The following is a 16,981-nucleotide window of genomic DNA, read 5'->3' as shown; positions in this document are numbered from 1 at the left end:
ATTCCCCTCTGCCATATTCCTATGCTGATTTAAACAAAACATCTTGTGCCAGTTCAAATGGAACATGGAGTTAAACACTTACATGGTCAGTTATCTATCCAGGATGATTTTCCTGTTGTTCCTGCTGCATTCTGGTGCAGACTGTTACCTGGTACTGGCATTATCCTTCCTGGGGCCTGGCTGTACCATTCCAGCACTGTCCTGTCCCTGCCTATATTTTCATTAGCAAGAACAGGCCTGTCTGGGAAAAGTCTGAGTAGTGACAGAGCTCCTGTCTGTTCCCTGGGCATGATCCAAGGAATACTCTTGATTTCTGAGATGATTCCCTTTTTCACTTGTGTCAAACTCCTTCCTATGACTCCTTCCAATGACTGTGTTTATGACCCTTGCCAGCCCCAGACCACTCTGCCCTTCCCCAAAACCTGAGTGCTCTAAAGGCTGTCCCTTGCTGTCCCCAGGTGGCCGTTCCCCCCTCAGCAGTGTGGCAAGAACTTCACCTGCCTGAACGGTGGTCGCTGCATCACGGAGAGCTGGGGAGCCAACTGCTCCTGCAGGCCTGGCTTCACTGGGAGGAAGTAAGTGCTGCTTTGGGTTCCAGTGCTGCAGTCCTGATCTCAGTGGTGGCAGAGCAGGGCCACTGCTTCACCCTCCTCCATGTCCTTGTGCCAGGCAGCTGCTCCTAATGGGAACACGAGCTGTTGCTTGGAGCAGAGGGAGGCTTCAGATCATCCAGCTGCCAACACCAGTTTTTTGCAGTGAGAACTTCTTCCAAGTCTTTTCAAGCACACTACCTGTGCTGGCCTCAGTCCCATAGAAATCACAAGAGGGTTGGTGTGAACAGGGGAGAATTTCATGTTGCTTGACTCTGGGGAAAGTACTGGAGAAGCTGCAATGGGTGCTTTTCAAACAAAAGAGGTTTTTTTTGACTGGATGATCTTGTGTTCTATGGCACAAGAATATATATGACAATTCCAACACACTTCCTTTCCAGCTGTCAAATCAACATAAACGAGTGTGAGCCGAACCCGTGCCAGAACGGGGGCACGTGCCAGGACTCTGAGAACAGATACGAGTGCGTGTGCAGCGCCAGCTACACCGGCGAGCGCTGCGACATCAACGTAAGCACTGCCCTGCCCGTCCCTCCGCTCTCACCAGGGGCCTCTGGGCTCTGCTGGGGCTCTTCCTGCTCCTGTCCTGCCTAAAGCACACCTGGGCAATCCTAAATGGTTTTTTCTCTGCAGTGCTGCTGCTTATTGATCTCCAGCATATAAACAACTGCAGGAAATGCTCCTCAGTATCTGCATGTGCTGCCATATGGCTTTTGGGGCTGTCTCTGCACATTTCCATAGATTTCACAACTCTTTAGACAGTAATCCAACTCCTGCATTTGACCCAGGTTCCTGGAGAGTGGAATTTGGTGTTTTATCTTGGATAAGAGTTACTAAACACCTTCCCTCTCTAAAGATCATCTGAGTAGAAATGGATGTTTGGAGAAGGGAGGTTGGATAAAGTCAGGCCAGTGTGGTTCAGGTGTGTGTGAAACAGCCGAGTCCTGTCCCTGAGCTGCCGCTACCCCGGCCCAGCTGAGCTGTCCCCGTGTGCATAATCCAAGTGTTTGGGGTGGGGCTGGGATCCTTCCTGGGGGGAGATGGGATCCATCCCCTGCTTTCTCTGGGAAGCTGTTGCATGGACAGGCAGCTTGTTGGGTAACCTGGGAATGTACTAACCCATCCTGCATGGAAAGGGCTGTGTGCCAGGCGGGGTTTGCTGCTGTTGCTGTTACCCAGGGCTCTAATGCACGTGCCAAGGTCACCCTGACATTTCCAGATTGCATGCACAGACTCCTTCAGGCATCTCTATCTCCTCTGCCCCAGGACACTTTTTGTGGATTCCCTGTATTCATTTTCATCACCCTCCCCTTGCTTTTCTTCACTCTTTCCTTTCCCTCCTGTGCAGCCAGGCCCTTGGTGGGGCAGAGAGGTGCTGGGGATGGTGCTCGGTGCCACCAGGGACAGCTGGAGCTCAGCTGAGCTGCCTTTGCTCTCTCCTCCCCCAGCAGCAGCTCCAGGGGCTGCCCTGCTGGGCCCTTGTGGTGCTGGACTAACCTGCATGGTCTGGAACTAACCCCGCACGGCGCTCGGGCTTGGACGGGCTCAGGGAATGCACCTGGACTTCAGGTGTTTGAAAAGGGCAGAAGGACTTCCAGATCCCCTGGAGATGTTCTTTCTTTGCTCTGTGACATGAGCACAGACTGAATGGCATCCAAAAACTGTAAATAATCCAGCCTGAATTATTTTGGTTTTAGCTGTAAGATGGCTGATACCATTGTTAGCAACAAGAAGTATTTTAAAGCTTATTGTAATTTTAAAGCTTTGTTTCATGACAAAAGTTCCACAGTTGTTTATGTTGTTGTCTTCCATTCCATCCTTGATTCCACCAGAATCTAGGGAATTCTCATTTCTCTTCTCAGTACTTGGGTTTTTTATCATCTCCATCTTCCATGCATGTCCTGACCTCTTCAACACCTTCCCCTTCCTGCCACAAGTTCTGCAATTCTGTTTCACAGTTTAACAGCTTAATCAATTCTCTGCTTCACCATTACAGGCATCATTGAACTTTTTTTTAGTATCATTCCCCTGTTTGGGGAAATTCTTTGGGGTTACTGAAAATTCACATTACTCTGCATTAACTTTAAAGTTGGTGGTTTTTTTAATTTTTTTATTATTTTTTTTTTTACAAAATTGGTCAACATTGGTGCAACTTTGCCAGTGCCACCTGTGTAATTTGAGTCTGATATTGGTAAGAAGGCACCTTTAAAGACTCCCACTGTAGATGCTGAGTAAACTGGCATTTACATCTTAAGGGGCTGCCTTGCCGTGAAAAAGTGCTTTTTTTTTTTTGCTTTTCTAAAAACTTTTTTCCCTCTAATCTGACCATTTAGGTCAGTTATTGCAGTTACTGTAACCACTGGAGTTTCATTGTTTCTCCGTTAATTTCTTTTACAGAAAGGGACTCCAGGTGCTCTCTTCCCCTCCCCACTAATTGAAGTAGCTGTCCCTGTAGCCTGTGGCTCTGTGCTGCTCCTCAGTATTGGTCTCATATTCATGGTTCTCACGGCAAGGAAGAGGCGCCAGTCCGAGGGGACCTACAGCCCGAGCCAGCAGGAGGTGGCAGGAGCTCGGCTGGAGATGGACAGTGTCCTAAAAGTGCCACCCGAAGAGCGCCTGATCTAGGCCCTGCCGTGCCCAGGACCTGCACCTGCAGGGTCTGCCCGGACCTTGGGCTCTCCCAGCCTTGGCAGCGGCAGATCCACCCCATCCCAGTTCCCCCAAGGCCTGGGCACGAAGACAAGGACGTCCAGCACGGGCAGCGGGGCCGAGAGCGCCGCCCGAGCCGGGCCCGGCGCTGCTGCGCTCCAGGGGCTCCAAGGGAGCCTCCGCCCTCCCTCCTGCCCTGCCCCGGACCGGCCGGCGCTCATCTCAGCAGGAGCTCAAGTGGCTCCGGCTCCAGTCCCCTCCCAGGCAGGAGAGGCACATTAATTCTACTTTCCGAGGCAGGGTGACCCGAGGCACCTGTGCAGGCTCAGCTCCCCGAGTCCCGCTCAGGAGCTGGGGAAGGTCGTGGCTGGTTTGTATATTCTGCTCTGGTTCTGTCAACAGCTGAAAAACATTCAAACTCTCAGCTCAGGTGTGTGAGGTTTTCAGAGTCCTCAACAGCAACAGCAGCTGTGACCTCCCTGTGACAGCCCTGCGTTACAGGGAATTGTCAGGAATGATCAAAACCCTTGTAAAAATCAGTGTTGAATGGCGTGGTGCTGTTAGACATTCCCACGGGTACCGTGCAGGGAAGGGGCAGGCGGCACTCCGGGGCTTTGGGCAGAGTTGCCAGATGCTGAACTTTGGGTGTGCAGGGAGGGGAGAGGGGAGCAGGAAAAGGGTCCCCAGCCCCCTGGGCATTCCCTGGGCTCCGCGGGGCAGGGAGGGGACAGCTGGGGGGAGCTCCTGCCCTGCTCGGTAACTCCCTGTTCTGCCGCAGCAGCGAGTGTGGGCGCACCTCAGCCACTCCTCCGTGGTGGGAGCAGTCGGGGCTGCGGGGGCTGCCCTGCTCCTCGCCGTGCTCGTAGCCACGGCGATTGCCATGAAGAGGAGGAGAGCAACTCAGGGAACCTACAGCCCGAGCCGGCAGGAGAAGGACGGGGCCCGAGTGGAGATGTGGAACGTGATCAAGATGCCCCCGACCGAGCGGCTGATCTGAGGCCGGGTCAGGCGCGGAGCGGCCGCAGGCGCTGCCCGGGGGGGCCTGGGCTGCTGCACGGCCCCGGCACCGCCCGCTGGCCCTGCCCCTGCAGCTCATCCACAAAGCGTTCCTACAAACTGCCCGGGAGGAAATCCCCACTGCGGAGGACCTGGGGAGGAGGGGAGGGAGCAGTGGCTGTGGCACAGGGGGGACACGGACAGAAGATGGGGCTGTGTCATAGCCAGAGCCGGCTGGGCCCCTGCTCCTGCAGGCAACAGGAAAACCACCCTGAGGCAGGCCCAGCGAATGGGAATTAAACCACCGTATTCAGAAATAATGTGAATAATAAGGTTTTTTCAAGAAGACACGTGCCTGTGGCTCCTCTGCAAGGCTAAGCCAGGTGAGTGAGTGGTGGGAAATCCTTCCCAGAGCTGCTGCTGCCCTTCCAGCTGGGCCAGAGCTGGTATGGCCTCACTGGGCTGTGCTGGACGTGGCTGCTGGAGCTTTCCCTGAGACCAGCCCAAACCACAGGAATATTTTAAGTGCCTTTCTGATCCAGTTTAGGTGCCAGTTCCAGTTTAACCTTTGTGAAAGGAGGATGTTTCCATGTTGTTTGATCCGGCTCTGCCACTCCCTGAGCAGGGCCTTGGAGCTGACCCTTGTGAGAGCCAGGGGCTGAGCATCAGGTGGTACTTGCTGGGGTGAGGAGGGGAGAATGGAGAGTTCTAGAAGTGACCTCTGGACTGCCAGGTTTGGGCTTGCTGGTGCGGAAGAGTGGAATTTAGTTAACTAATCCTTTAACCCAAACCAGGGTTGGTGTAAGTGACACAGCATCTGCTTTCCACTGCACTAAAAAGAGGTTTGATTTTGTGGCTTCACTTCTGTGTTACTGTTTTAGCTGTGGAATGTGCTGTTTCCTCTTTAGCCTAATGTGGCAGAGGCTGTGGAAGGAAATGCAGCACAGCAGGCCAGGTAAGGTCTAAAGCCATTAGTGTTTCAGGATAATCACTACAATTATCAATGAGGAATATTTTAGAACTCTCAGCTTTTTAATCTCCAAAATACTATTAAAAATCAGGGTGGGAACCTGCCTGCTGTAGCTCATTGCCGCAGGAAAATGCTTTATTCTGGTCTGCTTTTGGATTTATTTTTTTTCTACTGTAGCTGTAAATGTTTCTGTAATTTCAAGCAAAGGGAGGGGCATGGAACTACTGTTCACATGTGTCCATTTAAGAACAGTGTGTGTAAGAACAGGTCTCTGCAGCAGGCAGCTGCTGAGAGAAGAATGAAAATTTTAGAAAATAGAAAAAGACAAAGGAGTGGGAGACAACATTTCAGATCACTTTCCCTCTGCTAGTGGAGAAGAGTGGAAGGTGTGATCCCAGCTGGCTGTGGGGGAGGCAGCTGGAGCTGGCAGTGCCAGAGAGGCCCTGGCTGCAGGTGGGAGCCCGTGGCTACTTTCCTGTTCAGCAGCAGTGACTGCTGGTGCTGTTCCTGGCACTGGTTTGCTGCTCTTGGGGAGCTCTGGCACACTTTGGGAACAGAGCCAGTGGCACTGCCCGGTGCCCTTGTGCCAGCAGGGCTTTCCTGTGGCTCTGCAGCAGAGCTGGGCCTGCCATACGCTGGGGGCTCCTGGCAGGAGCAGGGCTGGGCACAGGCCTGGGGGCCCCTGTGCTGCCAGGCAAAGCCCCTGTGGTTTCCTGCAGCCCAGGGGGTGCAAAAACCTCCTGGGGGCTCGGGGGGCTCTGCCACCTCCACCCCAGCACCCCAGGGCAGGTCCTGCTGCTGCTTTTTCGCTCCACTCCCCATTGGTGTTTACACTGTACAGAACTGAGGCTGCAGCAGCATCTGGAAGAGCCCCCATTCCTCCAGCCCTGGGGTGCTGAACACCAGGCCGTGTTCCCAGAGCTCCCCGAGCTCCTCCTGCACTTCCTGCAAGATCCAAATCCCTGGAGCCCCCGGCAGGTCCGGCCGTGCCCCGGCAGCAGCTCCTCGGGACTGCGTTCCAAGCACCCAAAGCCAGTATTAGCAAAGGTGTTTAAAAACTCTGTCAGTGCATTTTGCATTTCTGCAAAATAATTTATGGAAGGTGGTTGTTTTTGTTTTTTCAATAATGAACTTAACTTTCTTTTGATATTTAATTTTTGAATATATTTTTTCACAAAACTGGACTTGCTGTAGTTAATGATCATGATCCTGATTTCTTTTTTAATTGTAAATTTTATAATTTGTAAATAATTAGAATGTCCTTCAAAAGAAATTTACAATAAAATTTGGTTAAAAACAAAGCTGGTTGTTGACTTGTGCATGTTTTTCCCCAAGAACACCTTGCTGTCTGGATGGCTGATCATGGTCTGTGCCACAGCCCCTGCACAGCTGCAAACCTCGAAGGCTCTTCACAGTTAAAGGATTCATTTGGTGATGATTTGTCACAGCCCAGAGCCCTGAGCACAGGCCAGGGTGCAGAGCTTTGTCCAGCAGCAGGACAGAGCTGAGGAAACACCTCTGCTCTCTGTTCACCTCACTGAGCTGCATTTTACCCTTAATCCCTGACTTTATGGGTTGGAAAGAGACTGGAATGTGGGAAAAAGGGACTCTGTGTCCAATGACTGCACTGTCCATGTGCAGTGAACTGAAGGCTCCACCCAGGGTGAACAAGATACAGAAGTGGTTTCACCTCCTGTGCAGCAGCAGATGCACCACAAACTTTGAAAAGGTTTTTCTTGTCTGTTAGTTTTTAAAATAAACATTTCTTATAGCAGGAAGCAGCTGTAAATAAGCAGAGTGGTATCAAACATAGGGCGGGTACAGGAACATGGACAAAGTCAAGTATAAAGTCACTGATGAGTAAGACCAGGAACAGTTTTTATACTGGATTAATAAAAACATCCAAATGCCTTCTAGTGCCACACCAGAGCTGGCAAGCAAACTGTTGACACCTGGCACTATCAGGAATGAATCATGTCAGGCATTCCTGAGTTTAAATAAGACAAAAAACATCCCTAAATGCTGTCCTGGGCATAGTTCAATTCCTACGTTACAATAAACCCCTAGAAAAGTCTCCTGCTTACAAACCCTCTCCAGAAGTGAGGGAAGTCACAAATTCCTTGTCCTCCAGCATCTCAGAGGTGCTAAATAAAGTCGAGGGTGAATAAGTGTGTGTTAATACACCTCAGTGCCCCAAAACTCACTTAGCAAATGATCTATAATATGGGCAAAGTAACCAGAGATGGAAATGAACTGCAGTGGGACAGAATTTCCTGAGTGGTTTAAAGCACTGTGATGGGCTGTCTGATCACTGTGTGACATTACTGAGTTTAAACAGGGCCTGTGGAGCCCAGCTTGGCACAGGCTGGATTGTCCAGTGCCCGTTCATATCCAGCTCATAGCAAAGGACTCTGCAATGCCAGACTGAATTATATATAACATTCTTACTGTGAACTGTATCAAATAAAATGGACCTGGTATCTTAGACTTTAAATATTTTACTATTCAATACTAAACCCATCTGTCTTTCAACACAAAAAGAAAATACAAATCCAAGTGAATGGCTTGTCAGAGGAACAGCACTGTACAGAAACAGAATATTCCTGGAATACTGTGGTCTTCCCAAAACCGGCAGCATTTCAGATATTACTTTTCTTTTGTACTGCCCAGCCTCGAACACAGAGACAGCCATTCCCATTCCCCAGAGTAAGAAAACTTCCAAGATAACATGAATAAAATAGATACATTGGAAATCAGATAAAGCTTTACAAGAATTTCCCCATGTGTCCAAGATGATTTCCTTTATCAAAGGCTCAATGGTGATGTGATTCCCTCTGCGAGAGTGACAGGTTTTACACCAGAGTGTGCCCCGATACAAAACAAACCAAAAAAGCACCACTGAAGTGAAACAGAAATGATCAGAGACAGCAGCTGTCCTGGGGGATGCTGAGGCTCGTGTGAAATGTCTGGAGAACACAGAGAGGGGGCTCAGAACACCCAGCTGAGCGTCCCCCATGCTCCTCGCGGGCCAGACAGGGCCAGCCCGAGGCTCCAGCGAGGCCACAGAGCCCAGATCCCCCTTCCTGGCCATGCCCTGCCCTCAGCCCCTCAGCACACCAGCCTTCACCTGCACTCAGGAGCTGGGAACATTGATACCCCAAAATTTTTCTCTTTTTTTGTTTGTAATAATCAAGTAAGATATTGTTACATTCCATTCATATACTGCAATTTATAATATTGATAGATAATATTAAGATACACATATATAAGAACTAGGATACTCTTTATGGCCTCTATTTTCTGATGTATTTAACAAAAACAAAGTCAAAAAAATGAAAACAATTGCTGGTGTTTCCAGTTTCCCAACAGAGATGCAGGACCAATCCCTGAGCAGCTGCTCTGTGCTGTGGTTTCCAGGCCTGTGACAACTCTGCCCTGGCTGTCGGTGTTCACGGGGGGAGCCAAAAGTGCCACCAAAGTCCCTCTGACAGCACAGCTCCGGGAGTGGCTGGGGTGCAAGGAGCACAAACAGAGACTGATGATCAGTTCAGTGCAGCCCACAAGTCAGGCTGGTTTGCTGCGCTTTGCATGTGGAAACAAAACCTTGTATCTGTGTGTGTATTGCCAGTGGCAGGAACGAACCTCAGCAGAGTGGGCTGTGTCACGCTCCAGCTGTGCCAAGGACTGAAAATACAGGGAGGGAGTAACTTGTGCATCAGTAGTGCTGCCTGAAAAGCTGTGTGTGGAAATCCCAACCCACCCCACCTCCCCTCACGCTTTGGTCAGTGCAGGAATCCCAGGGTTTGGTGGCAGGGAGTGAGGGAGCAGTGTCAGGGACTGGGACAATGGGGGACTCTGATCTGTGGGCAAAAAGCTCTCGTGCTGAGGTGCAGCTCAGTGATGGTCCTGCAGTGATCCTGGCTCAGCCTTCCTTAAAAGAAATGCTTGGTTTTATGCTGGCTCAAAAAAACCAAAAATTCCTTCTGTCACTTCCAAAAGGACACCAAGGCCATGGGGTGTGTCACTCAAAGGTTTCCCATCGCTTTCTGAGCTGCTCCACCTTACCTGGTGTGGGTGACACATCCTGCTTGCTCTTTTTTAACAGATCTTCAAATGGATCTTTTGTCTCCTCAGATTTTGAGGACAGTAACAACGACTCCAAGCCCTTGGCTGGCCTGGCAGGGACCAGAGGGGGTTCACTGGCCAGGAGAGCCAGGGCTTGTTTGGGATCTACCTTTGTGCTGGGCTGGCCCACCTGTAACGTTCGGGGTTTGGAGGGACCACCCAGACACACTGGCTGGAGAGAGCTGGTGGGAGAAGGGCTGTGGGTCTGCAGGAGCAAGGAGCCAGCTGCTGGCACAGCTGGAGCCTGGCTGAACAGGTTTGGCATGGACAGTGTGGCCATGTGGGACTGAGGTCTCTGTGGTGTGTAGAAGCCGGCAGTGGGGGTTATGAAGCTGGAGCTGTATGCGTGACCTAAGGAGGGGGTGAAGGAGCCCCTCGGGGGTCTGACCAGGGACACGGGGAGGGCTCCTGGCAGTGTCTGGGTGAAGGGATTCGGGGAGGGCTGTAGAAAAGGCGGTGGAGCTGGGGCAGCATAGCCAAGGGGCTGGGCAAATGGTGCAGCTGGAGGAGGCACAAAGTCGCTTGGCAGGGCACCCAAGGTGGGCGCGGGGGCCGAGCCCAGCGGGGCCGAGCCTGGCAGAGCCGAGCCCGGCCAGCCCGTGGTTCTCAGCGGGTCCAGCAGGCTCAGCAGGAGCTCGCTCTCGTTACCTGCTCCTTCCGTCTTCACCCGCACCGGCTGCAGCATCTCAGCAGCGCCGGCAGCGCCACACAGCAGCTGCGACGGGCGAGAGGAGGAATTTACACACTGCTGCACTTCGGCGTCCAAGGACACATTCCCAGCCCCAAAGGGCTCTGGGATGAGATCTGGAACCAAGTGGCTGCGCCCGTGAGGGGTGAGGATTTCTGCTGACCCAGCTGCAGCCTGGTGCTTGGAAGCTCTGGGTGCTGGTGGTGGTGGCACGATGCCCAGTTCTGGTGTTTTTCTTCCCTGTGGCCTAGGAATGGTGATGTTCCCTTGAATGGCAGGACTAGATTCCTCCTTTTCTGCAGGAGCCAGACCACTGTCTCTGCTCTGGGGTCTCCTGGTGATGGGGGCCACGTTACCCAGGGCAGCCAAGGGTCTTTCGGGCGAGCTTTGGGAATATTTGGTGGGAATAGCCATATCATCGTGGCCCATACTCCACAGCTTGTTGTAAGCGTGGGACAGCTTCATGCTTGGCACAATCCTGTTCCTCTCAGACACACCAAGATCCATTCTCTGCAAGAGAGCAGAACAAACACTAACTCTTAGTGATGCCGTCACAACACAGAGCAGGATGTGAGTTCAGGCTGCTGTGAGGGAAGAGGATCTGGCTGCCAACAGTGCAGAGGGACAAGAGCGTGTGCCCAGGAAGGACAGTCAGGAACCAGCCAGGATTCTGCAGCTTTGCCTCCACGGGGTTTTTCAGCTGGGATTTGTTGTGCATCTGTCCCAGCCCAATAAGAAGCACACACCTGTGTCCAAGGCACATAAACTGAGAAGCCTTAATTGCTGCGTGGAATAAGCTGACAAATGAAATATCTGAATGTAACACTAAAATCAATATTATAATAAGGTAGAAATGACATTTGCTTCTTTAATGTCAAATGGATAACTTGGAGTCTGCTTTAGTTTAACACTTTCTGAGCTGTGTTCCTTCACAGACAATCCAGTTTCTTCAGAGGGGGATTGTGCAAATGATGCTTAGACCAAAATAGCCAGATTAAAAGAAAAAAAAAGTTTGGAGGGAACCTGAAAATTACCAACCGTTCATTCTTCATTCTCACTGCTGGCCATCAAGTTCAAAGATAACTGTGTGTGACAGCCACTGGACAATCAGATTCTGAGGAATAGGGCAAATATTCCCTCCTTCAGAAGCAAAGGTTTCAGAGGAAACAGTTACTTATAACCGAGTCCCATTTAAGCCATTCCTTAATTCAGAAATTAATTTTGAAACACATAAATCCCTGGAAAAGAGATGACAATGATGATGATGATGGTTATTAGTAGGATCTACACAATAACATGAAAAGGTTCCTCAGAATGAGTTCTGTGCTGCCCCCAGGGCACAGGAAACCCCTGACCTGGTATTCAAAGGAGCAGCGCTGCTCCGCCTCCTCCTTGGGCGTCCGAAGGTCCTCCAGGCTCTTGGCCTGGCTGAGGGGCTGGGGCTGGGCTTCCACTTCCAAGTTGGGGAAGATATCTTCCAGGAGGTTGACTTCTGAGGCCTTGCTGGAGAGCAGAGGGCTCGGGGGCAGCGGCTCTCTTGCCTTCTCCGGGCTGCCCGCGTCCTCTCCATCGGCACTGTCCGACTCCTTCAGGGCCCGGTACGGCTGCGGCCTGGCACAGAACCAAAAACCACATTGCAAATCACCATATTTCTAATTCTTTGTTTTGAACATGATTTCCTAAGGAGCTGGATAAGTTACAAAGAGCTCCCCAATGGCAAATACAGCTCAGAGAGCTCTGTGCAGAGCAGGCTGGGAGCAGTGCCCGAGGGCAGGGGGACATGCAGAGGAGACCTGGCACCCGAGGGAGCTCAGAAGGGCAAGAGCAGAGTGGGAAGTGCTCAGAGGAAAGCTGTGCTCATGCAGGCCCAGCCAGGCTGAGGAGGGAGCTCTTGAAGCAGGGATAATGGGCTACCAGCTCCCCATGCTGACTGTCTGGGCTTCCCTCAGGCTGGGCATGGCCTCTGCACCCCATGTTTGCAGGCTCTGACATCCTTGGGCTTCGAGCTAACTCAGCACACAACATAACTCAGTGTTTTCCTGCAATAATTGGGAACACTGTGCGGCTTCCAATGATCTCATTGGTGTCATCTTATCAAGAAACACCACAATCCATTATGGAGACACCTCCTTTACATTACCAGCCGAGGCTGAGTTAGCAGGATGCTTCTCTAGCACATACCTCAGCAAAAAACTGAAGCAGTACATTTGCATTTTGGTGTGTGTACAGAGAACAGCAGCACGATGTGCATCCAATTAATAACAGCAAGTGCCACACGTGGCTGTGGGGATTGGCACTTGACTGGCAGCCAGTTGTACTGTGGCATTTAAACAAGCTTTCAATTATAAGAAAATATTTGTGAGACCTGCAAAAGTACATCCTATGGAAGAACCCTCCTCCCCTTTCCATATTTTATCATAATACATCTATATCATGCAAATTCAGAGAGCCCAGAGCTTGTTTCCCTCCCCAGCACACACAGAGCAGGCACTGAGCCTGCACCAGGACAGGGACGCTGCAGGTACAGGGCAGACAGTGACAGCTCATGGCCTCAGGGCAGAGAGCTCACAAACCTCTGTCTTCAGCCTCACATCACTCTGGGCCACACTGCAAACCCCCAAGGGATTTCTGCAAACGAAACTGGTCTTCTCCACCCTAAACACAGTGTGGGAACATTTCCTGGCCCTTTCCTACTGATCCTCCCCATCCCACCTGCCTGCAGTCAGATCTCTTCCCTGTCAGCCCCCAAACCTGTGTCTGCAGCACACAATGGATTTTAGCAACCGCAGAGCTCTCTGTCCCACTGGCAGCCTCCTTCTCCAGCCTGGTCTGACCCAGCTGTGATGGGCATCATCCTCCTGAACTGCCTGGATGTGGCATCATGTGGATTTCTGAAGCAGCAGCTCACAGTACCCTGGCCCCTCTTCCTACAGGTTCTGGTCAAACCAGTGACTGTATTTGTTAAAAGAATGAGTGCAACTCTATGCAATTTATATCCCTTTCATCCTCTAGAAATCCTCAAGCAGGCGAGGGTAGGAAATAACAAATCCTCTGCTGCCATTCAGTGAGGGCTCAGCTCAGAGCTCCCTGCCAGGATTGGGATATTCAAATAGGCAGCAAGAGGGATTCAGTGCAGCTGAACCCACAGCTGGCAGGGCTTCCCTCACCTCACATGGGCATCCTGGGCAGGCCCTGCTCCTTCCCCTACCACAGGCACCCTGGGCAGGGACAGAGCCCTCCAGCCACAGCATCCATGAGTGGTTCTGCCCCAGCTGCTCAACACAGCCTTTCAAGACTGAGGTACAGAGGTTTGGGAATATACAAGTTACAAATTCAAAAGCTGGAGAGAAACAGACCAAACAAACTTCCTGCTTCTTGTTTAACTGTCAGATTATACCCAATGCCCTCAGAGGACATCTGCAGGGATGTGATACCTGACAGACCAGAGAGGCTGGGATCAAACAGGTGACACTGGAAAGGCTGATAACTGCACTGGAACGAGGCTCACAGGACAACCCAAAGCACAGTAGCACCACACAAGAATGAATGGTGAAAGGTTTGGACAGGAGCACAAGCAGCATGTTGGAACAAAGGACAAATGGAAGGGTGACATCCTGCAGAGCTCGAGTCAATGGAAGCCCATGTGTTGCTGCAGTGTTTCATGCAGAAGGATGCTTTTTCATGCTGCTCAACATCAAGACAAACAAGCAGGAGAAATGTTGGTGATTCATCAAGCACTGTACAGAGACCCCAGGAGCATTTCCAAAATCCCAGTACAGGAGCAGGTGCCTTGAGCAATGCAAACCCCGCTGTTTGAAGCTGGCATGAACACAGCAAAAGTGTAAAGGATAGACCATTCGAAAGGAGCAGAGAAGAAAAAGTTTTCAGAGAAGCCAGAGACAGGATCCTCTTCCTGCTGAAACTCATCATCAGAGGAGTCCTCAGAGAGGAAGACTGTATAGTGTCGCATGGGCTTTACGAGGCTGGGGAACAGGAAGAGAAAAGGAAGTTATCAAGTGGTCACAGTGACAGCTCCTGAGGAGAGAAACCAGGAGCTGCAGAGCCCCAGATCACCCTGCCCCCGACTGACTGCACAGCAGAGAGCTCGGCAGGGAACGCTGAGCTCTGCTGCCAGGCACAGAACACAACCCCTCTGCCAAGGGCAGGGACTGCAGCCACACCACAGTGCAGGGGACAATACAGAAACCCCCTTTCCCCACCACATCCCCAACAGAGCTGGGCACATCTCTGTTCTTCAGACAGCTCTGCTCAGGCTCTCTGAGCTCTGACAAACATTAGATCTCCTTCCCTGCTTTCCAGACATTTAGTCTAATGCACAAGAGAGCTGACTCCAGGGCACTGGTTCCTACTTGTATCTATTTTTCACATTTGAAACTGCTTCACTCTAGAATAAAACCTAAGCTGTCCAAGGACTGGTATGAAATGCAGTTTGCCAAGTAAGGTGTGTATGTTCCTCTCCTCAGTGGTTAACTGAGGATCAGTTCTTAAAGATCAGGTGAGGAAAAGAGAAGTTGGATGCTGCAACCAACAGCCCAAGAGGGCCCGAACTGCCACTGCCAATGAATGTTTGCTCACAGTCAGGTCAGAGCTAATTAATAAAAAGTCTCTAACAGGTGGCAGCGGCCGCAGCCAATGGTGGTAAATCACAGTCTGCATTATTCCAGTTAAAGCCAGCGCACTGTTTTCCTTCCCCTCTCCTTCTGTAACAGGTATCCAGGGGAAGGAGGTGGGGCCACTGCAGCGCCCGGAGCTGCCAGCGCCGCCGGCCGCTCCGGTAAACCCCGGGGCAGCCCCGGCGCTGCTCCGTGCCCGGCTCCGGCAGAGCCGCAGCCGCTCCCCGGGGCAGCCCCGGCTCCGGCAGAGCCGCAGCCGCTCCCCGGGGCAGCCCCAGCTCCAGCAGAGCCGCAGCCGCTCCCCAGCTCCAGCAGAGTCGCAGCCGCTCCCCAGCTCCAGCAGAGTCGCAGCCGCTCCCCGGGGCAGCCCCGGCTCCGGCAGAGCCGCAGCCGCTCCCCGGGGCAGCCCCGGCGCTGCACGGACGGGACGCGCTCCACGGCGCCGGCAGCAGCGCGGAGCGGGGGCTCCATTTAATGAGGAAGATCTGCATCTCGGGAGCTTTATTCATGTGTCAGGATGCACGGACAAATCAGCGGCACATCACGCTGGCCAAAAATGAAATGCTGACAAATGTAGATATTTCAAATTTAATTGACATCTAAATGTAGTTGAGATAAAAAAACATGTATACAGAAAATGGGAGTCTCGCAGGATATGGGAATTAGTAAGGAGAATTCTGTAATAATTTTAAAGGATGTTCTGGTTATAAGAAAATTAAATTCGTATATTTTATTATGGCATTGCTCTTTCCTGAATATTGAGATTATGGGGCAAAGGGGTGTGTGGACTTATCATTAATCTCCTAAAAAAGATTCTGCAGATTTGAGGAAGAATTATTTTTTATCGACATAGTTTTTTAAAGAACAGCTACACAAGAGCTTTATGGAATTAAAGACTCTGTCCCTCTTAGCCAGTAAAATGCAGAGAATGCGGGACTTGGATGCACGGGCTTTTTGTCGCCGCTATGAGATAGGAGGTTTGGGACTGAGGGGAGTACCTGGAAACTCTTCCACATGAACACGGCACAGACCCACCCTGGAATCCGTCCCTGCACATCCTGCACACTCGGTGTCAGAGCTGCCGGCTTGGCGAGGCCATGGAAAGCCTTCACCACCCCCAGGTGCTGCGGTGGGGCCCTGAGAGCCCGGTTACAGCCGGAATCTCCCGTGCCCGTGAGCCTGTCCCATCCCCATAGCCCTGCCGAGCTCATCCCCAGTCCTGGGCGCTCCCCAGAGCTCCTGTGCCGAGCCCCGGGGCTGCTGCAGGGCCCCAGCGAGCTGAGCCAGCACGGGCTGCTCCCCCAGCTCCTGTAAACACTGCTTTAACCCCAGCCATGAGCCACGGCCTTGGGTGCTCTTTGCAGTTACTGCTCCTCATCCCCTGAGCTAGAACTGAACACTGATTGGGAAATGAGCACAGACATCCCCAGAACAATGGGCTTCTTTTACACACATAAAAGGAATTAACTCATGTAACTAAAGACATAAATTTCCTAACCTTCAATGCTACCAGGTAAAACAAGGGAAAATATATTTTATGGTGTTTTCACTGATTCTCTAGTGTTATCCAAGAGAGAGAAAACAGTGTGAGTTTTTTAGAGACAACACCTCTCGTTTCCATTTCAGAACACTTACACAAAGATTACTTCTTATGGGGACAGAAAAAAGTTTGTCAGAAGCATCATGAAAATTCTGTATTTTGAGAAAGCAGCTGAGCTGTAAAGATTCACTAAAACTAGCAGCAATAAACTAGATCCCAATAAAATAATTAAAATACAATATATTTCCAGCATTGGTACAATGTTTACCATTTGTGTTTGTGTTTATCTCTGGTCTGATAGTGGCAGGAATTGAAGATACACGTTAGCAGTGAGCAACACTGGGATGTCAGCAGTTTTTGAATGCAAACATGAAGAAACCTCCATAGGAACACACATAAATGTTAAATTGCTTAAATTATCCTCCACCTAAATGCAGTGAGTCATCAGATTAAATATTAAGAAAACGCTTTTAGTTTAAAAATCCCCACAACCTCTGTGCAGGGCCAGCACAGCCCTTTGCAAGAGCTGCATCTGCTCCACAAGAGGGCAACCAAATTCCACAGTAAAATGGACAAACACTCCTGTACAAGGGAGAAATCACCGTTCAGTTTAGGCCAGAGCCACAGTATGCCCCCACCCTGGCGTGGCTGGAAAGAGCTGTCCATGCACTGATGCCTCTTCAGCGTGTTCTGAGCATGCCAGGCTGTGCTGGCATGCTCAGAACACCCACAGCTCAGAGTTAATCACAGCCCAGAACACCCACAGCCCAG

The 16,981-nt window shown here is 51.2% G+C and overlaps 2 protein-coding genes across 15 annotated transcripts in view; one reads left to right on the top strand and one right to left on the bottom strand.

Annotated features, from left to right (window-relative positions):
* CRB2 (crumbs cell polarity complex component 2) overlaps nt 1-4,599 on the top strand; it is a 55,042-nt gene extending 50,443 nt beyond the window's left edge. For 4 of the 7 annotated variants that reach the window (XM_015644541.3, XM_015644540.2, XM_033518415.1 and 1 more), the window contains 3 exons: nt 459-575; nt 992-1,118; nt 3,006-3,796. In XM_015644541.3, the coding sequence (XP_015500027.1) occupies nt 459-575; nt 992-1,118; nt 3,006-3,233 (472 nt within the window). In that variant the 3' untranslated portion in view covers nt 3,234-3,796. Of the gene's footprint in view, nt 1-458; nt 576-991; nt 1,119-3,005; nt 3,797-4,038 lie in introns of those variants that run through there. The other 3 variants (XM_015644539.3, XM_015644537.3, XM_019008416.2) reach the window with 3 other exon arrangements.
* A 2,481-nt stretch (nt 4,600-7,080) lies between these two features.
* Nucleotides 7,081-16,981, bottom strand: part of DENND1A (DENN domain containing 1A) — a 154,054-nt gene continuing 144,153 nt past the window's right edge. For 5 of the 8 annotated variants that reach the window (XM_019008418.2, XM_033518416.1, XM_033518417.1 and 2 more), the window contains 3 exons: nt 13,891-14,019; nt 11,392-11,647; nt 7,081-10,546 (listed from right to left, as the gene is read on the bottom strand). In XM_019008418.2, the coding sequence (XP_018863963.1) occupies nt 9,245-10,546; nt 11,392-11,647; nt 13,891-14,019 (1,687 nt within the window). In that variant the 3' untranslated portion in view covers nt 7,081-9,244. The remainder of the gene's footprint in view (nt 10,547-11,391; nt 11,648-13,890; nt 14,020-16,981) is intronic. The other 3 variants (XM_033518419.1, XM_033518420.1, XM_033518422.1) reach the window with 2 other exon arrangements.

This window comes from Parus major, chromosome 17 (assembly GCF_001522545.3).
Source record: "Parus major isolate Abel chromosome 17, Parus_major1.1, whole genome shotgun sequence".
Lineage (NCBI taxonomy): Eukaryota > Metazoa > Chordata > Aves > Passeriformes > Paridae > Parus > Parus major.
The sequence above is the reverse complement of the archived record's forward strand: the minus strand, read 5'-3'. Positions and strand labels throughout refer to the sequence as shown.